The sequence below is a fragment of the Hemicordylus capensis genome, chromosome 1, assembly GCF_027244095.1.
Source record: "Hemicordylus capensis ecotype Gifberg chromosome 1, rHemCap1.1.pri, whole genome shotgun sequence".
NCBI lineage: Eukaryota > Metazoa > Chordata > Lepidosauria > Squamata > Cordylidae > Hemicordylus > Hemicordylus capensis.
Window position 1 is genome coordinate 71329586 of NC_069657.1, and position 24680 is coordinate 71354265.

The window sequence follows — 24680 nt, forward strand, 5'->3', positions numbered from 1 at the left end:
TCAAAGTGTTATTGACAATTTGAAATAATAAATGCAAGCAAGCAAGCAAATAAATAATCTAAAAACATAGATCACAGGGAGCTTAGTCCTAGGACAAAAGCTTGATAAAGACATAAAGAGCTAACAATCAGCAATAAAGTTTAGTAACTTAATGGCCCACGGGATGGATTGATTTAAATCACTATGAAAAAAGAGAATGATGAAAACACAGATTAAAACATAATTTCCTATTATCTAATCAATATATTCCATGAACAGATACAAATGGCCCACTTGATTGCTATAACAGTTAAAACATAGTGGTTTGCACTAATTAGTATTTCCTTAGACAAAAGAAGGCAGCTGTGAAATTAAATGAATTTATCAAGCACTCAACAAGATGTGTAGATTCATACACATTGCTAAACCATGATTAAATAGTTACTAGCGTGAACCTATGCACCTAGGCCAATGGAAGAAGACAATTAACAGCTTCTGTTCATGGTTTAAAAAAACCCATGCTTTGTCACTGTGTCCAAACCAAACAAAATTGGTTTGTGTGAACAACAGTTAACAAGCCAATATATCAAACCAGAGTGATCCAGGTTTGACATCCTGGCTTATTGACTAACTTAGAAGACTGCTCAGAAGCTGACACCAACGCAGAACTGATTGGATATACTGTTGCTTACCGATGAACAAGGACAGGCAACAACAGATTCAATCAGATCTGTGTGTTTTCTTCCAGTCCAATTCAAGGTGTTGGTGTTTGCCTTTGAAGAGTTTAATGGCCAGAGACCAAAATAACTCAGCAAGCTCCTTCCTTTTGGGCTCCCAAAAGAGGACGACAAGGTTAGTCTATTTTGAGTGAACTCTGAAGGTTGTGTTGATGAGGTGACAATTTTTGACTGCTGAATTCTTTGTGGTTTATTCTGGAGTTTTAAATGTATTATGGTTTTGCACTGTTTTACTATATTTTAAAATACGGTTTGAAAAGCTCTGTATCAATATATAACAAAATACAGTGATTTTCTGCTATTTCTCCTGGTAATATGTAAATCCTATTCCCACAACAGAATTATAAAGACTAATATAAGGTACAAGAAGTCTAAGCTGAAGTGAAACAGACTGAAATGTACAGTAATTATTAAAAATTAAATAGTCTTTACAGGACTGGGGCCTGGGGAGTAGGGATGTGCACGAACTGGTTCGGAGGCCATGTTGGAGGCCTCCGAACCGGTTCGGAACCGGACTGGTCCGGCACTGGAGGAGGGTCTACCTTTAAGGGCGGGGGGGTAGAACTTACCCCTCCCGCCACTCTTCCCCCTCCAGCGCTGCAATTTAGGTCGAAGTTTTTGGGGTGGCAGCGTTCCTCCCTGCCCCCCCTGCCCCCGTTGTTGCCCGGAAGTCTCAGTAATACGATCACGCATGCGTGTGTCGCAGCGCGCACACCTGCCGCCACCATGCGCGCTCTGCCTACGTCACACGCAGTGTGCGTGTGACGTAGGTGGCGCGCGCACACATGGCGGCGGCAGCAGGCGCGCGCTGCAATGCGCGCATGCGTGATCGTATTACTGAGACTTCAGGGCAACGACGGGGGCAGGGGCAGCAGGGAGGAACGCTGCCACCCCAAAAACTTCGACCTAAATTGCAGTGCCAGAGGGGGAAGAGCGGCAGGAGGGATAAGTTCTACCCCCCTGCCCTTAAAGGTAGACCCACCCCTCAGTGCCAGACCGCGCCACGTGGTTCCGTGCACACCACTACTGGGGAGTGATTTGGCAGTTTCCCTTGGATCCATATACCCAGAACAGCCTTCTCTGAGCTATGTGGGGTCACTGCCACTAGCAATGGGCCCGCCGTTGGTGGGGTCACCACAGAACGGGCAACACCAAAAGGGTGTCGTCCCTTTGGGGGAGCCACTGAAGGCGACAGCAAGGGCAAGGGCCAAGTTTCCTGGCCCAAGTATCCGCATGTGGGTGGGTATATAATAGTGTGGCTTCTGTTTTAATTAGTTCTGGGTGAGATTGCTTTATAATGTCTCTTGGATTATCTGGAGATGGGGAGACAGGGGGCATATTCACTGATTGTGGGACAGTAATTCCGATGGTGGGATAGAAGAAATAACGTTGGCAAGTCAGCAGGCCATTACAGTTAAAGGGAAATCAGAAATCTAATAGTAGTTTCCCCTTCCGGCTGTCCTGTCAGCTCTTTGACCTTGGGGAGCAGTACCAACCACCCTTGGAACCTCATTTTGCTCCTTTGTAATGCCAGGCCGGTCCAGAACAAATCAGAAACCATCCATGATATGATTCTGGATGAAAGAGCCAACCTGGTATGTATTACAGAGACCTGGTTGGGAGAGGCTGGTGGCCCGATCTGGTCCCAGCTCCTCCCTCCAGGGTACTCCTTTGAAGAGTGGGTAAAAGACCATGGGTGGGGAAGTGGAGTGGCTATCTATAAGAACAACATCTCCCTTACCAGGATCTCTGTTGAAGTGTCAGACCATTTCAAATGTGTGTACTTAAGTTTGGGAACCAGGGATAGATTGAGACTTCTGTTGGTGTACCAATCGCCTTGCTGCTCAACAGAGCCCCTTATTCAGCTGGCGGATTTGGTCTTGGACTTGGTGTTGGAGTCTCCCAGGCTTGTGATGATGGTGGACTTCAATGTTCATTTTAGGACAAATTTGTCCAGGGAGGCTCAGGAGTTTATAGCGGCCATGACAACTATGGGCCTATCCCAAGTGGTCTTGGGATTTATGCACATTGCTAGTCACGTTTGATTTGGTCTTTCACTCTGATCAGCGTGATGTTCTGTGCGTGAGGACTCCTGTGATTTTTCTATTGTCATGGACGGACCACCATTTGGTTAAGGCTGGACTCACAATCACTTTCCACCTTCGCAGGGCTGAGAGGCTTATTAGGTTGGCCCGCCCGAGAAGGTTACTGGATCCAATAGGATACCAAGAAGCCTTGGAGGGATTTAGTGTTGGCTCTCCTGGTGATGCTCTGGTGGAGAATTGGAACAGCAAACTCACCGGGGCAGTAGACATGATTGCTCCTAAGTGTCCTCTCCGACCCGCTTCAAAATTGGCCCCTTGGTATACGGAAGAACTACGGAGGCTGAAGCGGTGAGGTAGATGACTGGAGCACAAATGGAGATAGAGTCGACTCAAATCCAACAGATTGCAACATAGAGCACATTTGATTATCTATGCTCAGGCAATAAATACAGCAAAGAAGCAATTCTTTTCTGCCCATATTGCATCTGCAAGTTCACATCCTGTGGAGTTGTTCAGGGTTGTGAAAGGGCTAGTATGTGCCCCTCCTCACTTGAATCAGAATCTGGAACCATCAATTACCCACTGTGACGTGTTTAATGAATTCTTGAGGGCGGGGAAACTCTCATATTCAGGCCAACTTAGACTCAATCTCCACAATTACTTCAGTGTCTGATGTGGAGGTGTCCAGCAACTCCTCTTGTGTGGTTAGGTTGGATCAGTTCCAGTTTGTGACTCCTGAGGATGTGGATGAACTGCTTGGAGCGGTGCAGCCTACCACCCGTTCTCTTGACTTTTGCCCAACATGGCTTACAACTCTGGCAGAAGAGTTGTTGTAGAAGGCCTGGTAGAGATCTCTGAGGGAGGGCAGGATGCCCCTTTGTCTTAAGGAGGCAATTATTAGACCACTTCTGAAGACGCCTGCCCTGGATCTCTCAGAGTTGAGTAACTACAGGCCTGTCTCCAACCTTCCATGGCTGGGCAAGATAACTGAGAGGGCAGTGGCCTCCCAGCTCCGGACAATCTTGGAGGAAACTGATTATCTAGACCCATTTCAGACTGGCTTTGGGCAGGCTATGGGGTGGAGACTGCCTTGGTCGGCCTCATGGATAATCTCCAATTGGAAATTGACAGAGGGAGTGTGACTCTGTTGGTCATAAGAACAACCCTGCTAGATCAGGCACAAGGTCCACCTAGTCCAGCATCCGGTTTCACAGAGTGGCCCACCAGATGCCTCTGGGGATCCCACAGGCAAGAGGTATGTGCATGCCCTCTCCCCTGCTGTTGCTCACCTGCAACTAGTATTCAGAGGCATCGTGCCTCTGAGGCTGGAGATGGCCCACAGCCACCAAACTAGTAGCCACTGATATACCTGTTCACCATGAATCTGTCTAAGCTCCCTTTAAAGCCATCCAAGTTGGTGGCCATCACCACATCCCAAGGCAAAGAATTTCAGAGATTAATTCTGCACTGTGTGAAAAGGTATTTCCTCTTGTTGGTCCTAAATTTCCCGACCTTCAGTTTGATAGGGTGACCCCTGGTTCTACTGTTATGAGAGAGGTCCTTTTGGACCTCTCAGCGGCTTTCGATACTATCGACCATAGTATCCTTTTGGAGCGTCTGAGGGGGATGGGAGTGGGGAACACTGCTTTGTAGTGGTTGCGCTCCTACCTTTGGGCAGATTCCAGATGGTGTCCCTCAGAGACTGTTTTGCTTCAAAATCTGAACTTTGTATGGTGTCCCTCAGGGCTCCATATTGTCTCCAATGTTATTTAACATCTACATGAAACCGCTGGGAGAGAACATCAGGAGATTTGGTGCAGGGTGTTATCAGTATGCTGATGACACCCAAATCTACTTCTCCATGTCAGCATCATCAGGAGGAGGCATAACCTCCATAAATGCCTGCCTGGAGGCAGCGATAGGCTGGATGAGGGATAACAAACTGAGACTGAATCAAGATAAGATAGAGATACTCATTGTGCAGGGTTGAAACTCGGGAGATGAATTTGATCTGCCTGTTCTGGATGGGGTCACACTTCCCCGGAAGGAATAGATATGCAGTCTGGGGGTGCTTCTGGATCCAAGCCTCTCCCTGGTGTCCCAGGTTGAGGCAGTGGGCAGAGGTGTCTTCTATCAGCTTCAGCACCAGGAGAAAGAGAAAATAGTAGAAAACCACTGTTCTCTTTAGAACCCCTTTTAGTTAGTGAGTTGCTCACCAAGAACAGAAAATGAAGTTCTGCAGCAAATCTTTTCCTTTCAAATTTAATATTACATTGCCATCTGATGGCAGAGGTAGGAATTGCACATGATGAAGTTTCATTAGGCTTGCAATTGGCAATAGGAGCTGCTTCATACTTTACTTGTCAGCCCCATTAAGAAAGCGTTTCCTGAGATACACATGTAAAGTTTACATACAGAAAAACCATGTATCAGGGAGGTGAGGTTCCCCAGCAGTTGTATGTTGGGTTCTAGTGACATGTCTCCCCTTCACACTTTGTTTACTGTGGGAAACATAAGTCAAGCCAGATAAAGTGTATATTAAGTAGATTCGATTGGCTCTAGATCAGGGCTGCTCAACTTCGGCCCTCCTGCAGATGTTGGCCTACAACTCCTATAATCCTTGGCTATTGGCCACTGTGGCTGGGAATTATGGGAGCTGTAGTCCAAAAACAGCTGGGGGGCCTAAGTTGAGTAGGCCTGCTCTAGATGGACTTATTGGTCAAGCCTTGGGGCAATGAGGTAATCCTAACCCAATTGGTTACTTATTAGGTAACTATTAGATGATGTATAGCAAAAATGGCTGGAGGGTCAGACAAGGAACAAAGACAGATAATCAGGCTTCTTGCAAGCCCTCAGTTTCAAGCTAAGCAGATCATATGTATGATAGAAAGTTGCAGCAAGGAATCATCCCAAATGCCCATGTTACCTTAAATCTAGGAACAAATCTGGCAAATTCCTGATGCCAGTTGTTTAGTGTGGAAGCCGGAGAAATAATTAAAAAGGGTCCCCAGATGTTCTCTCTCTGAAAGAGGAAAAAACCTTAACTGAAGGAAAACAACATTTCATAAAACTTAAAATCATCTGCAAGTGCTTGCATAAGGGAAATACAAAAGTTAGAACAAAGCTTCCTACTAAGACAAGGGTCAGAATACATATAAACTTTTTATCAAAGTCTTATTTTATATCCAAAGGAATTCTTCACACAAAAAATACAGAAAATATTAAAACAAGTGGACCTAACTATTTCTTCAGGGAAAATTATTCCTAGGAGTCACCTCAGTGCCTCTGGCGGTCCGCTAGAAACCTCTGCTCTTTTATCAAGTACAGCATACATGTTCATTTAGCTCACAGTGCAATTCTAAATCTATACAACTTCTATTACAATACAATACTTATTAAGTGAATATACCAGGTGATGTACAGAATGAAGAGATGACTCAGGGCTTGCAGTTTAAGACAAGCAGAAATGACAAAAGTGAAGTGAGATGACACATTTGGAGGGAGCAGGAATGGAGACTGGAAAGGGTTAACTACAATAAGTGAACCTAGAAAAGATGGAGTTGTACAGATGGCCAAAAGGCTTTGGAGATCAAAAGAATGCAGGCTGATTTGGGTGCTGTATGAATTGTGAGGGAAAGCATATAAACATATCAATCAATCAGCTTTATTACAGTTAGAGACCAGCATAAAATTTCATCTACAGATTAGTGTTAAGGGAATTGATAGTAATTACAGATTACAAATAATAAAATTCAGAAAAAGTCCAAAACTGAGAATGATTATGGTTATAAAATAGATAAAATAATCTAATACTAAAAGGGTAAAAAACCTTTTTAAAAAAAGGGATAAAAGTTAACTAATACTATTTCTATTATAAAGGATTTTAAAAACTTAGAAAATGATCAATGGGGGGGGATAAAATATTAAATAAACCGAGCAAACCAATTTAAAAATTACAAAAAGCAATAAAAGGAAAAATTATAAAAGGCATTAAGAACAATAAAATCAAAGAAGAGGGAGACGTGAGCAAATACAAAGTCTATCCAGAGTCACCGGGATTCAGATTGGGGCTAAAAGGGCTCACAGCCCGTCAACCTCCAACAGATGCCAATCGCAGCCGCACAAAACCTGGCAACACTGTATGTCATGGCAGGCTCAGAATCAGAGAATAGCAGGGAACTATAGAATTGGCTTGGACAACCCGGATACTTGTTCAACAATGGGAGAATAAGCGAGGCACAGATATCTTTATAGAATGAGCAGTATAGGACATGCTCAGTAGTTTTGATCTGTCCTGAGCCACAGGAGCATAGTCTCTCTGCAAAAGGGATCCTTCTACAGTGGCCTTCTAGCACTGCTGAGGGGAGGCCATGGCAGCGAGCCAAAGTGAACTCCCTTCTATGGTTTAGGGTCTCCAGTTCATTCAGACATGCTGCAGGAGAAGCAGGATATCTGAGTCCATCACTGACGTAAAATTGTGGAACTCTGCTGAGATCAGTTTGTCACTCAATGTCTGTAATGTGCTGCTTGATGACTGCTTTTAGGAACATAGGAAACTGCCATATACTGAGTCAGACCATTGGTCTATCTAGCTCAGTATTGTCTTCACAGACTGGCAGCGGCTTCTCCAAGGTTGCAGGCAGGAATCTCTCTCAGCCCTATCTTGGAGAAGCCAGAGAGGGAACTTGAAACCTTCTGCTCTTCCCAGAGCAGCTTCATCCCCTGAGGGGAATATCTTGCAGTGCTCACACATCACACTTTTGCCTGATCATAACCCATGCTAAGCAAAGACTGGGGGGAGAGGCCCTAGATCTGTATCCAACCAGATTGATAATTGCCATGCAGGGTCAGGGGGGCAAGACCAATTGGGCAAGAGGATTATCTATGCCAATAACAGAGAGGGGTCGCACATACCCTAGCCTCAATCTTGATCAGGCCTGTCTCCGGGCGCACTGCCCTCAAGAATTTAGATTGTACACGTTCCAAAGTCACAATGTTGGGAAATGGACCCAATTGAGCACCACAGAGGAGCTGAGCAATTGGCTTAGCTATGAACAGTTCGAGGGCTGCAGGTAGATAGTGACCTCCTCTTGTCTGCATGAATTGAACAGCAGCAGAGGAGCTTCTCTGGGCGTTTAGTGCCACATGTTCTCCATGCGCTTTTCTAGAGCTGCTAGAGTGAAAAACTACACCCAAGTATATAAAATGTGCAACTTGCTCAATCTTATGTCCTTCAATCCTCCAAGAGTGAATCTTAGGCCTCATGGCAAAAGCCATGATTTTAGTTTTCTAGTAGTTAACTTCTAGGCAATCCTCCTTGCAGTGCAGCACCAGGGCTCTCAGTACTCTTCTAAGTTCAATGGGGGTCCAAGAAAGAATGGCTGCATCATCTGCATATAACAGGATGGCAATGTGTTTTCCCACAAGCTTTGGTGGATGGAAATCAGAATGACTGAGTTGGCCCACCATAGAGTTAATATAAAAATTTAATAGGAGTGGGGCCAGAATGCATCCTTGCTTGATGCCCTTCTGTGTTGGAACGGCACTAGTAAGGTGGTCTTGAGGGTTACATCTCACCTTGAGAGAAGTATCTACATGCATTGTCCGTATGAGAAATAGCAAACGCCGGTCAATGGAGGAGGCCTCCATCTTTTCAAAGAGTTTGACATGCGAGATGGAGACAAAAGCTGCCTTGAGTTCAATAAAGGCAGCATATAGGGAAGTCGCTCTGCAGGAGGAATATTTCCCAATGAGATGTTGTAAAACTAGGCACTGATCGATAGTGGAGCACCCTTCCCTGAAGCCTGCTTGTTCTTCAGCAAGGAGATTTTCTTGTTCCAGACAATACCCTAGTTTACCATGAAGATGTCTCGCGTACAGTTTGCTGATGGTGTTAAGCAAACTGATGGGTCTGTAGTTGGTGGGATCATCCTTCTTGCCCTTTTTAAATATAGGTACAATGGTTGCTACTCCCCAATCCTTGGGAATATGGCAATTTGTGACAATATAGGTAAAAAGCGACGCCAGGATAGGGGCCCACCAGTTCAGATTGTTTTTAATAGCCGCTGGTGGAATAAGGTCCTCGCCTGGAGCCTTTCCTGGTCTTAGTTGGGTAATCAGACTGTGGATCTCTGTGGCTGAGATCGGAGCCCATGCTGGGGAGTCATTGATAATACAAGGAGGGCTTCTGCAATCGAGAGCAGAGTCTTTGTATAAATTCTGAAAGTGTTTCTCCCAGATCTCTGGATGGATATGACAGTCCAAGTGATTTGGACCGTAGCTGGGAGAGTGCTTTGGAAGACACCAGAACATGCCAGAGTCTTTGGATCCAGCGGCCTGGGTGAGTTCCAATCAAGCCTCTTTCATGGCCTCTTTTTTTCTTACGAGCCAACAGGTGTTTATATTGTCTTTTCTGCTGTAAGAGATTGTGTGCGGCCCACAGTCCAGAGCAAGATTGATAGACCTGGTAAGTGTTGGCAAGGGCTCTTTTAGTGTTAACACAATCCTTATCAAACCACTGCCTGGAGAATGGCTGGCACTGTGTGTGCGGCTCACAATTCTTGCGAGTTAAGAGGTGCTGTAGTTCCTGGACTAGGGCTTTGTAGGACTCCAAGGGTACACAAGTGGGGTCAATGTTTATTAAGGAAGATTGGATACACTGTAGGTGGTCAGATGCAAGCAGCTCTCTCAACACTTGATCTAGCTGAGGTGACCATTTAGCCCGGCAAGAAGCTCCTTCCGCCAAGGTTATGGAAGCATTGTAGCGGTTCTCCACGTGGGACTGATAAATGAACGGCTTCAAAAGTAGCGAAATGGGCAGGTAATCACTATCAAATTTGGGGGTGACCTGAAAACTCTCCACAAATGGTATGAGAGATTTTTAAAGTAACCAAACTGGCTCATTCTGGAGCCGGCGAGATGTAAACTCGGCGGGATGATCATTTTCAAACGAGCCATTGAGAATGGAGAGGTTAAGTCTGATGGTCATTTGGCTCCGGCAAAGGCCAGCATAATTTGACCTTTGGTCCTTAGAAAGATGGTTGAGGGGGAGCCTGTCTGTCTTGGGGCTGGATGGATAGACCCTCTGTTGTGTGTATAGAGTATGATCATCTGGACCCATCCTAGTATTTAAATCTCCACCCAACATGACATAGGCGATAGGACTGGAATAGAGAAGATCCGCTACATAATTTTCAAGTTCAGTCCACATTGATCTCATCTGAAGCGTCCTCGTTGGAGAGGGAGATAGATGTTAATTATCAACAAATTGCAACGAATGAATTGAACCAGGACTGCCATCACATATTGCTTAAGTGAAGGAAGCAGCTTCGTGGATGAGCGCAGAGAGGTAGCAATAAACACGCCCAGGTCACCTCTGTATCTGCCACGACCTGCCCCAGGTACAGCTCCGACTGTATATGCACGGTAGCCATTGAGAATTAAATCCCCAGTTGACCAGGATTCCTGAATCAAAATAATATCATGATAGGTGAGATATTCTGTAAAGGAGGGGTCCGAGATAGAGGGGCCCCAACCGTTGACATTCCATGATAAAAGCCCAATTTTATGCTGGTCTGCTAAATATCATTGTGTAGCAGAAGGAGTGCTATCAAGAGCTTGAGCACGCTCTATTGCTTCTGTCCTTTTGGCCTGAATCCCATCTAGGCAGGATAGTGGAAGAGTCCAGCGTATTCACAGTCTCTGATGGGCTATCCTGAAAAATTGACTGAGCCTCTTCTGGGGAGATTCCTGGCCCTAACTCCTGTGTCTTGGTGACTTCTTGGATTTCCAAGATGGTCTGGGAGTTTATATCTGGTGGGGCATCAGTAGGGGCCTGGATACACATTGTCCCTTGAAGATTGTCTGATACGCCCACAATGTTCGTTGGTCATCACTAGACAAGGGCAAGTCAGAGCCCAACTCTTGAACCCCAGATGGTGCTTCCCCTACATCAGCAGAGGGATGGTATAGCATCTCAGAGAGTGATGGTAGTGCTAGGGGACTCTGTCTCTCACTCTCTTTGGATGCCCCCATCCCCAAGACCATATCCTCGGTCATAAGGGAGGGTATTGCAAAGCGAACCTGGGAGTTCCGTGGCAAAAGTAACCTGTCTGGGGCAAGGAGGGCAGTGACACTGTCAAAATGAGGGCTGGTAGACAGCATCACTCCTGACCATAAGTCAGTTGTTTCAGGGACCTCTTCCCTGAATGTACTAGAGTGTTTATTTGAGACAGGTGGGAGCCTGGGGGGTTGTTATTGGCCAGAGTCACTTTCCAAGTTCAGACCCTGAGTCTGTTGCAAAATCTTCTACATTCACTTTTAAGAACTTTTTAGGTGGTGTTTTTAACTGCACCTCCATAGGTAGTTCTTGTTGTATTCCACAGTCTGAAATATGGTCAGCAAGACCGGCACTATGTCTTTTGGGACTCAATCTTTTCAAAAGAGCATCCAACTTATTATTTAGCTGTGCCAGGTCACCCTGTCTGCAGAACTGGAAGTCAGCCAACTCAGTAGGAGTAGTTGTCTGCGTCGGTTGCTTATCTTGGGCTTGAGAGTGGTTTTGAAGATGTGACCTTGAGTGTACATTCCAATCCTCAGCAAGTGAGGAGTTACTATGGCACTTGCTTCCGGTGTATGTGAGGCCATTAATTAATGCTCTGGAACCAAGGTCTTTAAAAACATGATGTGGGAAGATGTCAAATAATCTCAAGTGCTGTGCTAAAAAATTTTTTAAAAATTTTTTTAATAAATTTAAAAACTTTTTGTAATCCAACTGGGATGGCAAAAAGTGGAAACGCACCATCTGTTTAGGAGAGAACTGATGTTTCAAAAGCTCTGAGAGAGAGAGAGAGAGAGAGAGAGAGAGAGAGAGAGAGAGAGAGAGAGAGAGAGATGGGCATCCCCCCCCCCCATAGGAATGCATCCTTTCTGGGGAGGTGGATAAGAACCTGGTTGGTTTGCAAGATTCTATGAATCTTTTCTGTTAAAACCAGCTTTCTCAGGGTGAGTCCGGGCAGTGTTACATTCGTCGAAGGAAGGAGGGCTGTACTGACGTCAGCTACGTTGACGTTAGCTGAGTTGTTAACCCCTTGCTGGAATCTCACTGAGAGTTGGACAAAAGCCTGTGTTAAAGTCTCTATTTGACTCCCAATCTGGTTCAGACATCCTAGAATTAATATTAAACTTTCGGCTGAGATAAGGCATGCGTTGCTCAGATGCTGGGTGATAAGGTCAGGCTGGAAGTGAGGAGCTGGATCAACTGTAGAACTTCTGGACCTTTGTCTTGGGAAGTTTCCCTCCACAACCCTCCGGTGAGACAGTTTTGAGGAAGATGGTATGCTATCTGATTCCCAGGGAGCCGGTCTATCGATGGGGGTGGGGACAACCTTATTCAGTGCTGCAAATCTGTTGTTAGTACTCACAGCAAACGAAGTACCAGGCACTGCCTCAGTTGTGGGGAGGAAGTTTTCAATGCTGAGCTGTTTCTTCTTCCTTGCTCTTCCTGATCCCTCATCGGGAGGGCTCTTGCTGCTGGGACTTTTCCATAATCTTTTTCTCCCCCTGGATGGGGGATGCCTCCTGGATGGCATGCCTGGGATGGGGAAATGCCCAGACACAGGCAGGAGCTCGGAAGGTAGGCTGTTAGCTCTTCGCCATCTTGCTCCGCCTCCGTATACAAACATATAATCTGGGTTCATTTGAACTATATGTTAAGTATTTGCCTTGAGTCATAAGTGAGAGAGACAAAGAATCCACCTACCTCAGCCAGATGTGCTAGCAAGGCAATACTCTGCACTGTTTTACCCAGGCCCATTTCGTCTGCCAGGATTCCATTGATGCCCTACAAGAAAGCAACAAATAATGTATCTCTACTAACATCTCTCTCAAGTTGTAAAGGAACAGCACTCTGAATTTAAGATGACTCCTGATTTCTAGTATCAAAAAACTTGGAAAAAGCCTAGTCCTGGATTCAGGTAAATACAGTAGATATACTTGATTTATTCCTCAAAAACAATGGTTTACCGTATATACTCGAGTATAAGCTGAATTTTTCAGCACCCAAAATGTGCTGAAAAAATCAGCCTCGGCTTATACTCTAGTCATCTATCTGCCCATGCTAAAATGTCCCCCTGTAATAAAGTACCGTACATACTGGTCACAATATACCCCACTGATGTCTCAATTAATGTAATTTTATTGGCATTTATTTTGATTATTGAAACTCACCAGTAGCTGCTGCATTTCCCACCCTAGGCTTATACTAGAGTCAATCAGTTTTTTGGTTTTAGGTAAAATTAGGTACTTTGGCTTATATTCAGATCGGCTTATACTCGAGTATATACGGTAATTTGTTCTCAAATATATCTAAATTCAATTCATAGTAATCAACCCCCCTATGTAGAGCCATTGGAGAAGGAATTTGTTTCTAGGAACTTGCTTAAAAAAGGCTTGCATACCTGTTCATAAAGGTTGGCCAACCAGTTCATGCCTTTCAACTGGTAACCTTTCAGTTTACCATTGAAAATGGTAGGCTGTGGAATGTCCTCTCCAGCCCGGATGGATGGATTTGCAAGGCTGTAGCTCTCTCCAAAGCCAGTGCCGGATTTGTTGGCAGCCCGGAGTGCTGCTGCCCGACTCTCCTTAGCATCTTCGTCAAATGATCGAGTCTAAACAATGGGGGTGGCGGGGAGGGGACGAGAAAGACTGAAGTTTTGATCCTATGCACACTGGGCTGGGAATCAGAACCACTGGACCTACTGCCAAAAAAACTGAACTTAATTTTAAGTCCAATTAAAGACTGGTCTTAAAACATGTGAACAGATTTCTGCTTGACACTTTTTAACTGGAAAAAATTAGCCATAGATTTAATAGGGAATATATAACCAAATTAACAGAAATCTGGCACAGAGAACAAAAGTAATGATTCATAATAAAAGATTTAAATATTCAATTCAAACTCCAGGCACTCTATAATTTGGTACACCTCCCATTTCAGTTCATCCTCTTGCCTTAATAGTCACCTGGGCTTGATGAATTCGGAAGGCATCTTCTGCATTCTTCAAAGCCTGAACCTTGTAGTAGCTGCTATCTGAAAATACCATAATAATAAATTAGTAAGTTGGCGAAGCAATACACATATTTAAAAGGACTCCCAAGTATTTCTTTAAGACCATCAAATTTATTGCATGAAAACAGATGATAAAACCTTGTAAAAATGTTGTTAAAAGCATAATGAAAACAGACGTTTCGGCATCAGATGCCAGCCTCAACACGGAACAACACTGAGGCTGGCGTCTGATGCTGAAACATCTGCTTTTAACAACATTTTAAATAACATGTAAAAAGGTTTTATCATCTGTTTTTATGCAATAAACTTGCAGGTCTTAAAGAAATACCATGATAATTATAAGAATAACCGCACATGGATTAATGACAAAGCTTTATAGAAGTTATTCACACACAACTTTTTAAGTATTAGATTATGTTTTATTTAAATTATGAGCCCGTTTGGGGCAGGGAACAATTATTTCAATTCCTTTGTTTTGTAAACTGCTTTGGAAGCTTGCTTTGTTGAGGAGGTATATAAATGTTTGTAATAATAATATCTAAGACATCAGTCCATAGAGCAGCAAATGCCTACAGTACAGTGATGAACGCCAAGATTTTCCAAATCCTGCTGAAGCTTGGTTTCAATCCCTACCATAATCCTCCTGGGTGATGTTGACCACGACTCCTCCACCAATATCAATTTGTCTCTGGATAGAACTGTCTTCAAGTTTCCTTAAAATTTCCTCCTGGATTCCGTCATGTCCTATATCTCGCTTGCGGCTCATAAAGTGGGCATACAATTCCGTTTGGGTAATCAGGAAGTTGAGTTTTCTCTGCTGCCTCTTAGCCTATAGAAATTTACCAAAAAACCCCACAGAAAATAAATTTTACATCTAAAATGAAAATGTTAACCCAGTTTACAGCATGTATGAAGTGCTTCTTGACACAGTGCATAATTAATCTATAACATTCACTGCCACAATATGTGGTGATGGACACTAGTTTGGATTAATTTAAAATTCACGGAGGATGAGTCAATGACTGCTAGTCATGATGGCTTTTGGGGGGCATAAAGAGAGAACTTTGTTTCTCAACCAAAAGGGAAACTGGTGTTACAAGCACATCAAAAATCAAGCTTTCACAGCCCAGAATACAAAGTTGTAATGTACAGGGCAAAATACACGTGGCTCATGAGGCACAATTAAAGTAGCATTAAGACATGGATTAGTGAATATATCAGAAGTATTTAATAATCTTAGGGCAGGTGTATCATGGCAAGTCCAGTCCTCATGAACCCACTGGGTTTTGGAGCACGTGCCGGAGCCCAACTTCTGGTGTCAGGATGGCCATGCAGATATTGTGCATATTGTCCAAATCCACCAATGATGGCATGTTGTACCTGACTTGCTGTTCTGGATCCAACATCTGTAACCAACTTTAGATCTTGATTACAGCTGTCAAGTCCAGAACTGCAAATTGGGCAGGACATGCCAGTACCGATGGGTTCAGACAACACACCCATTGCTGGCATTCCTGTTCTGACACCAGAAGCTGGGCTGCCGCATGCACTCCATGAACAAGTGGACTGAGGCAACTGGACTTGCTTTGTTACCTCTGAAGTCACCCTTAGAGGTGGGGAAAGTACTCTGTATTGAATTTGGTTATTCTAACATACAGATTTCTGTAATGGTTAGGGTTATTAGCATGGTTTTCAACTGTGTAAGGTCTGACCTCTCTCATCTCCTCATCTAGCTTGCGCTGTTCCAGTGCCTCTTTCTCTGCTCTCTTGCGGTGTTCCTTCTCCACTTTCTCATATTTCTTCCAGTAAAGCAGCATCTCCTTCGTAAGGCGTCGTGCCCGTGGGAGAGTCTCCTTGCAGTTCTTTTGGGCTTGGATAGCTGCTCGACGGACCTCTCTCATACACTGGTGAGCCAGCTAGCAGAGGAGATAGAGTAAAGTTTTGTTTTTTGTTTCTAAACAAGTTCACGTATGCAGAGACATACTGCAAGTCTTGTACAGGACACATCAGGTCTTGAGTCTCACTCAATTCTAAAGGGAACTACTGATTTACAGTCAAAATGTACTCTGGCCTAATTCTACAGTCCCTCAATTTAAAAACAAACACTCTATATTAATGCAGTTTATTTCCATTAGAACAAGGAGAAAAATATATATATTTCAAAAGGAATTGTAAGTCAGTTTGCTCCTGTTACAGAATCAATAGTGCTTTCTACTCACAGTTAAAATTAAGGTAAAATTCCTTAAAACTGCATCATATACAGGACATGAGATTTCCAGATATAAAAACAAAATTAGACTTTAACACTGCAGAGAAATAGGAAAGTATTAAAATAAATGGTAGTATAACTAATATTAGCAGCTTTGTTAAAAAAAAAAAAGCCAAATTGTTGAAAAAAGTGGTATATTTTGTTAAAAAGCAATCTATAAATATTTGTCATATTCGTTTCTAAGAACGTTTTCCAATAAAGGCGGATGAGCAATTTTCCAGCTCCCTTTAAGCCTCTGAAAATCCGCTTCTCAGAAGCAGATTGCGGGGGGGGGGGGGGGGGGGGCACAGGGAAAAGTGGAGACTTGCACAGGAAGGGGTGGGTTGTAGCATAATTCTGTCAGGTATGTATAAATGTATTGATTCCAACTCTACAAGAGATTTATTACTGTATATGATTGAAGAGGAAGAGATTTTACAGATATGGATCCGATCTGTCATGCAAAGTTTTTGACCAGAGAGAGAACAATCTCTCTGCAGTAGACTGGTCCCCTTTCCAATTTCAATACATTCAAATGAGACATTTTGCCCAAGCTACTTTGTATAATTTCTCAAGACTGCATCAATTAACTGTCTGGGGGGAAAGGGCTGCTTAATCACAGGCTGGGTGACAAAGGGGCCCTGTCTATAATCTATATAGGTGATACTGAAACTGGATAATAAGAAATTGTATGAGACAATATGTTGAGACTACTGCTGTACTACCAGGATGCCTGTGATTGTGCAAGTATTGTGCTACTGTGGCATGCCTAATTTGTTATAACAGAGACTTCTGTGCAATAATACACTAGTGCTCTTGTGCAAATTTTCCTTATTTTTAAGCACACTAAGCTAACTTCTTGCACTAGTGCAAATCTGCTCATTCTGCAAGCACTCTGTTGCTCTGGACGACAGCCAGTAACACCATCAACAATGCTTGATGCATCATACCTTTCTGCTGTTGCTTAAAAACAGGTTTCGAGCTGAGACTTTTTGTTTGTATGCCTTAAAAAAGAAAAAAATGTTTTGGTCATATTTTTCAAAAGTAATTGTACTAGCTTGAATCTAAAAGGTGACGTACAACCAGCAAAGTACTTCCACTTGCTCAAAGCACCCACCCACCCTCTCCAGCCAAATTTCCCCCTGCAGTCCCCTGCACAATTTCCCAATGCAATTCCCATGCACAACATTCTACCAGCAGGTCCTCTAACCCTCAGAGACAGCTTTTCAGAGGCACTTTGGAGGAGGAAGGATCAGGAAAAGCCCACTGAACAAGTCAGGTTTCACTCGCACTTCTCTAGACCCAATCTGTGATTTCAAACGAGGTCAAATGGAAAACTGAACTACAACAGGAAAGTGCCATGTACAGTGGTTGACATCCAGACCAATGTTTTGCATGCTATGGTCCTGGGTGCACAACAGGGGTGAGACTATTTTTGTCAATTTTTCCTTCTCTCAGGAGCCCTCTGTGCCTCCCAAAAATATGCCCCCGAGAGTCCTGCAACCCTCAAGGACATATTTTCAGAAAGAGAGATGAGAGAAAAATCACCTCTCCCCTATTGTGTATGCACATATTTCCCAGCATGTATATTATTCTGGATGTCAGCTACTGATAACTGTACATCAATGTGTGTTATTTATTATTTGAGTATTTTACTTAGATAAAATTATAATTTTACATTTTATATCCTGCTCTTCCTCCAAGGAGCCCAGAGCGGTGTACTACATACTTAGGTTTCTCCTCACAACAACCCTGTGAAGTAGGTTAGGCTGAGAGAGAAGTGACTGGCCCAGAGTCACCCAGAAAGTATCATGGCCAAATGGGGATTTGAACTTGGGTCTCCCCGGTCCGAGTCCAGCACTCTAACCACTAACTCACGCTGGCTCAATCAAGCCATGGTTCTTGCTATAATACTTAAACTTTACCCAGATCACCAAGGAGATAACCATAACCCACCATATCTTCATGCCACTCCTCAATGCTTGGCAATCTACTTGACTTCCAATATTTGGCTATCAGGAGCAGTAAACTGATATGGGGCGGCGGTGGAGAAGGAGATTGCTGGAAAGATATGGAGATATGAGAGTTCCTACAGAATGAAGCAAATTCAAAGCAGAACTTTAGTTTTGCTGCTACCAAACAGTTACCATCCACTATCTTTCATTTTTGTAAACAAATTTTCCTCTTCAGGTAAATGACTGAGCATCCCTGTACATTAGTTCTCCTTCTTTTAATCACATGGACAATTATTTCTTCTGTGTATGAACCCAAATTATTCCAGTTTAAAGAGAAGTTCTGCTTTGGATTTGCTTCATTCTGTAGGAACTCTCATATCTCCATATCTTTCCAGCAATCTCCTTCTCTGCCCCGCCGCCCTATATCAGTTTACTGCTCCTGCCCCACTAAGCAAATGAGCATTTACTTAAGCCAACTTCAGAAAAATGATTATAAATACACACAGAGGGACACCATTGTTCCCTCTAAGACCTGCGCATGTGCATGCGCTCACAAGTTTTCTGATGTTCACTCAGTTAATTTTATATCCCGCTAAAGTTGAATTAAGAAGGGCACTCTCTGAATGCATGCACGCACACAGTGCCTTGATATTGACGCCCAGAACAAAACTCATTCCACACAGAGATGAAAAATATTAGAGGGACCACTGGAAAGACACACAAATCTAAAAGAAGTCAGATATATGTCACCTTATTCTGCATTCCTGTGCCTGCTGTGCCACACCCCATGCTTTTGCACTGATAGCGCTCACCTTTGGCAGCTCCTTTTTAGCAATGCTCAGCCATACTTTCCGTCGGCGAGCATTCAGCTGTTCAACGGATAAATGTTTTTTCTTGGATGCTGGTGGAGGGGTATCATGAGAAAACTTGGCAAAAACTTTGGTCTGGTGGTGATGACGTCGTGGAGACTCCTCAGAAGAGAGTTCTTCATCCCGTCGCTTCTTTTTTTTCACTTTTTTCAACTTGGCTGAACAATGATAGAAGGTCATACAATCAGTCTCTAACACCCACTATTTGAGGCTATTTGCATTAGCTAATGTTTTTTAGCTCCCTTTCTATTCAATAAAAATCACTGGGGGCTGCTTTGAAAGTTGGGGTTTTTTGTCCTTTTTGAGAGACTTGACTTTCAACATCAACTCATTCCTCAGTGGTCTGCAGAAAAATCTTCTGAGAGCTTGATTATGGAGGCTGAATCACCCTCATTTCAAAGGGCTATCTATGTAAAATAATACTTATAAAGGACTTTGAGAGAATAACACGTCACCTCCTTCAAATGGAATTCTACTCATAGACACTCATATTCACAGATGATAAAAACACTGTAGTCATACTGAGCTATGATAGACCTGGAAGAGACCTATTTTTAATCAGTGATAAAGGTTTTTTGTTTTTTTTTAATTAGATTTATATACCGCCCTTCCGATATGGCTCAGGGCGGTTCACAACATGATAAAAACAATTAAAAACAAATTAACAATTAAAATCAAACTATTAAAACACAATAAAACCAATAAAACAGCTAAAAACCCTGAAAATCAGTATCAAGTTGTTACAGATAATTTGCTAGACCTAGATAGTTAACTAGATCATGAGTGAAAGTCTGTGAAATAAGTACTGTAAAATGCACTATGCTGGGAGAGTGTGTGCAGTTGGAGAAAGAAAAAACAAGAAACCGGACTGTTAATAAATTGCTCTAGTTAAAGCCCACTTTCCAATGCTTGTTTGCAACATTTTATTCTACCTTCCTGCAAAACAACCCACTACTAATAGTTTGATCAAGAAAGAAAGGATTTCCTGTGGGTGAGCACAAGACGTCCCAGGTTCAGTAGGTAGGGCTGGGAAAGACCCTGACTGGGACCCTGGGCAGCTGCTGCCCAGTCAATATAGACAGTACTGAGCTAGATGGGCCAACGGTGTGACTCAGAATAGGCAACATCCTGTGTTTCTATGAGCATTGTTAGAATAAAAGTCCCGCAGTTAATTCTCCCTCATGTCTAGCTCAATGGGCGATTCTCCCTTCCCATAACAGCTTGTGTAGAATAACTGTTTTATAAGATTTCATTCATTCATTCATTCATTCAATTTATATAACACCCTTCTTAAAGTGGCTCAGGGCAGTTTACATTAAAATCAAAACACATAACAAAACAATAAAAAAATTTAAACCAGATAATCCTCTTATATCCATTGGTAGTGCATCCCAAAGCCTAGGAGAAGGTCCGATCCCAAGTCACCACCAAATGAACTGGTGGCACCCAAAGATGGACCCTTCCTGATTATCTTAATGAGCAGTGGAGATCTTGTATAGAAAGGCACTTCTCAGGTAACCCGGACCTAAGCCATTCAGGGCTTTAAAGGCAATAACCAGCACTTTGTACTTTGCCCAGAAACACATAGCCAGTGCAACTGTTTAAGAACAGGCATCGTGTAGTCTTTCCAGGATACCCCAGAGACCAATGTAGCTGCCACATTTTGGTCTAGCTGAAGTTTCCAAATTATGTACAAAGGCAGCCCTACATAGAATGCATTGCAGTAGTCCAACCTGGAGGTTACCAGCTGGTGCGCCACTGTTTTCAGGTCATTCTCCTCAAGGAATGGGTGGATTTGTCAAATCAGAAGCACCTGGTAAAAAGTGCTCCTGGCCACAGCCTCAACCTAAGGCACCAGGGTGAGACCTGGGTCCAAGACCACTCCCAAGCTATTAATCTGTTCTTTCTGGGGAGTGTAAGCTTGTCCAGTTATTGATAATACCCAGCACCAAATCCCCTGATGACATCACCCATGCAGCTATTAAAAATCATTGGTGACAGAATGAAGCCTTGAGGGACTCCATATATTAGCTCCCGTTTAGAAGAGCAACTGTCACCAAGCGCCACCATCTGGAATCTACCTGAGACATAGGAATGGAATCACTGTGTAAAAACAAAACAAAACAGATTGCTTAACAGATGACCTTTTTGGTGATCCATGTTTACTCACAACTTGGCTTCTGTACCTGCGCAGTAATCCCTTGTGGAAGAATTCTAATCACTTTGAAGTGCTTTTTGGCTCCACTAAATTGCACACAGGGTGCAGCCATTATTTTTGGTAGGAGAGCATCATTCTCCTTAGTTCCTGATTGGTTGCTGTGATGAGCAAAGAGGAATGTCCATGGAGGGAGTCAGGTAAGTCACTATAAATATGGAGGTATCCGAACAGCGGGGTAGGTTGGGTGGATGTTGCGAGTGAACATGGATCACCAGAAAGATCTCCTGTTATATAGGTAAGCAACCTATTTATCTTCAAGGTGATCCATGTTCCCTCACAACCTGAGTGATTAACCAGCTCACCAAGATTGAGGTGGGAGCTAGGAAACCTTTTAGAGTACCTTTTTGAGGACTGCCCAACCAAAGTTGGCCTCCACTGCTGAGAGTATGTCCATAGCATAGTACTTAACAAAGGTAAGTCCGAGGACCACGTTGCTGCCTTGCAGATGTCCTTCATACTGCATATGCCAGACAAATGAGCATATGCCAGACATATGAGCTGCTGACATGGCCATGGTCCGAGTGCTGTGAGCCCTGATCTTCGAAGGGGGCTTAACCCCTTGTTGGTGGTAACATAGGAAAATGAGCCCCACAAACCAATGAGAGAGTCTTTGTCGAGATCAACCTTTATTCTCTCCTTCAGAAGAAATGAAGAGTTGTTTTGACCTCTGGAAAGGTTTTGTCTGGTTGAAGTAGTAAAGAAGGGTTCGTCGCACATCCAGTGAATGCATCGACTTCTCCAGCAAGGTGGAAGGGCTCTGGAATAAGGTCAGCAAGATGATATCTTGATTTAAATGAAATCCAAAGACCACCTTTGGAGTAAAAGAAGGGTCTATCCGAAGAATGACCTTGTCAATGTAGAATTTAGTATAGGGAGAATCAGTGCAGAGAGCTGTCAGTTTGCTGACACATCATGCCAAAGTAATGGCGACAAGAAAAGTCACCTGAAGGAACAAGGACTTGAGGCCAGTGGAGAGGAGCGGTTCGAAGGGAGGTTCAATGAGAGAGGAGAGGACCAGGGAGAGGCTCCAAGGTTCAACAAGATCCCAAACAGGAGGGAAGAGGTTGTTCACACCCTTAAGGAATAGTTTCAAATCTAGATGGGGGGAAACTGAACAACCATCTCAGCTCGGGTGTTGTGCAGAAAGTGCAGCAGGATGCAACTTGAGAGAGGTATTAGGCCAGAAAATTTGACACCTATCAAGTAGAGAAGGATCTGCCGGATAGTAACATTGAACACGTCAAGGCCTTTGGCCTCAGCATGAGAAGTGAAGCACCTCCACTTGCACATGTAGTTTTTGCGTGCGGATTCCTTCCACTCGTTCAGTAGGACAGAATCTAGTAATTGATTCCCCAGGCGGTCAGAATCAACAGTTAGAGGCTGGGATAGGGATGCAACCCCTCTGCTGAGATAGAAGGTCCTGTCAAAGAGAAAGGTGCTGCTGGAGGACCCAGGACAGTCTGACCAGGATCGGCAACCACAGAGTGAGAATAATGCAGTGGGTTCATTTCTGTAGAATCTTGGCAAAGATCCATGACAGAAGGGGAAAAGGAGGGAAGAGATAATAAAGATGCTTTGTCCGTGGCATCTAAAAAGTTCCCCCCATCAAGTGGAGGCCCACTCCTGCCCTGGAGCAGTACAGCCTGCGGTTTCTGTTGGACTGAGTTGCAAAGAAAGCTACTCACGAAGTTTTCCAATGGCAAAAAATGTTGTCAAACAGGATTGAGTTGACCTCCCACTCGTGCTGATCAGTCATGTTGAAGTTCCTGCTGAGAGCATCTGCCAGAATGTTGTCCATGTCCTTGATGTGAAGGGCCACAAGGTGGATATGATAGGTAATGCTCCCTTCCCAAAGCTGTAGGGCGACAGTGTACAGGGACCCAAAGACTGTCCTATACTGACGGTTCAGGTAGGCTATGAACATCGCATTGTCCAGGAGTACTTGGACCACAATGCTGTAGCAGAGCCAGGAAGGACTTCAGGAGTGAAAGACTGCAAGCAGTTCAAGTAGACTGATATGGAGGGACTCCTGTTGAGGAGACCAGGAGCCCTGGGCATGAAGGCCCTTGCAATGTGCTTCCCAACCTGTCAGGGAGGCGTCTGAAGTTAGTGTCACTCGGCACTTCAAAAGGCATGCCTGTCGAGACAGAATTCGGTTTTGTTCACCAATGCAATGATTTCAAGATGGGTGGTGGAAGATGCAGCCACATGTTCTGGTTGTCAGAATTTGGTTTGAATACTGACAGAAACCAATTCTGGAGCGTGTGCATGCAAAGCCTCGCACAGGGCACAGTAGCCATGCAAGAGGCCGTGAGACCTAGCAGCCTTTGAATGGATTGTGCTCTTTGCTTTGGATTGAGTGCAAAGGTGGAAACCAGGACAGTGATCAGTCTTTCCCACTCCTCCTCTTTGCAGTGGAGTCTGAGATTGCCCCGATGAACTGGATATGCCTTTGAGGTGTCAAGAGAGACAGACTTCTTTAGATTCACGGACATGCCTAAAAACACCAGCAGACGCAGTGTGAATTGAACTTGGGAGAAAAGGGTCTCCTTGTTGTCCGATGTGAGCAGCCAGTCATCTAAGTTTTGAAGTGGTTCTGCTCCTACTTCACAGCAGATTCTGGATGGTGTCTCTTGGAGACTGTTGTTCTTCAAAATCTGAACCTTCATATGGTGTCCCGCAGGGCTCCATATTGTCTCCAATGTTGTTTAGCATCTACATGAAACCACTGGGAGAGATCATCAAGGGATTTGGTGCAGGGTGTTATCAATATGCTGATGACACCCAAATCTATTTCTCCAGTTTCACACTCGGGAGATAATTTTGATCTGCTGGTTCTGGATTGGGTCACGCTCCCCCAGAAGGAGCAGGTACACATTCTAGGGGTGCTTCTGGATCCGAAACTCTCCCTGGTGTCCCAGGATGAGGCGGTGGCTGGAGGTACTTTTTATCGGCTTAGGCTGATACTCCAGCTGTGTCCGTTTCTTGAGATGAATGACCTCAAAACAGTGGTACATCTGCTGGTAACCTCCAGGCTGGATTACTGCAATGCGTGCTATGTGGGGCTGCCTTTGTATGTAGTCTGGAAACTGCAGTTGGTTCAGAACGTGGCAGCCAGGTTGGTCTCTGGGTCATTTAGGAGAGACCATATTACTCCTGTGTTGAAGGAACTGCACGGGCTACCAATACGTTTCCAGGCAAAATACAAGGTGTTGGTCATTACCTATAAAGTCCTAAACAGCTTAGGCTCTGGGTATTTAAGAGAACATCTTCTTTGCCATTAGCCCTACTGCATGCTAAGATCATCTGGAGTGGTTCGCCTGTGGCCAACTCATCTGGCGGCTACTCAGGAATGGGCCTTCTCCATCGCAGCCCCTGGACTTTGGAATACACTCCCTGTTGAAATAAGAGCCTCCCCATCTCTGGCAACTTTTTAAAAGGCACTGAATACACATTTCTTCACCTAGGCTTTTAATTGGATTTATAGTTTTAAATAATTTTAATATTGGGTTTTAGAAGTTTTTAATCTTTTAAATGATTGTAATTGTTAATTGATTTAAT

General features: G+C 43.9%; 1 protein-coding gene across 6 annotated transcripts in view; it reads right to left on the reverse strand.

Annotated features, from left to right (window-relative positions):
* INO80 (INO80 complex ATPase subunit) overlaps nt 1-24680 on the reverse strand; it is a 139544-nt gene that overhangs the window by 89971 nt on the left and 24893 nt on the right. For all 6 annotated transcript variants that reach the window (XM_053285801.1, XM_053285802.1, XM_053285803.1 and 3 more), the window contains 8 exons: nt 18845-19059; nt 17028-17081; nt 15542-15745; nt 14463-14658; nt 13783-13850; nt 13219-13428; nt 12522-12602; nt 5688-5783 (listed from right to left, as the gene is read on the reverse strand). In XM_053285801.1, the coding sequence (XP_053141776.1) occupies nt 5688-5783; nt 12522-12602; nt 13219-13428; nt 13783-13850; nt 14463-14658; nt 15542-15745; nt 17028-17081; nt 18845-19059 (1124 nt within the window). The remainder of the gene's footprint in view (nt 1-5687; nt 5784-12521; nt 12603-13218; nt 13429-13782; nt 13851-14462; nt 14659-15541; nt 15746-17027; nt 17082-18844; nt 19060-24680) is intronic.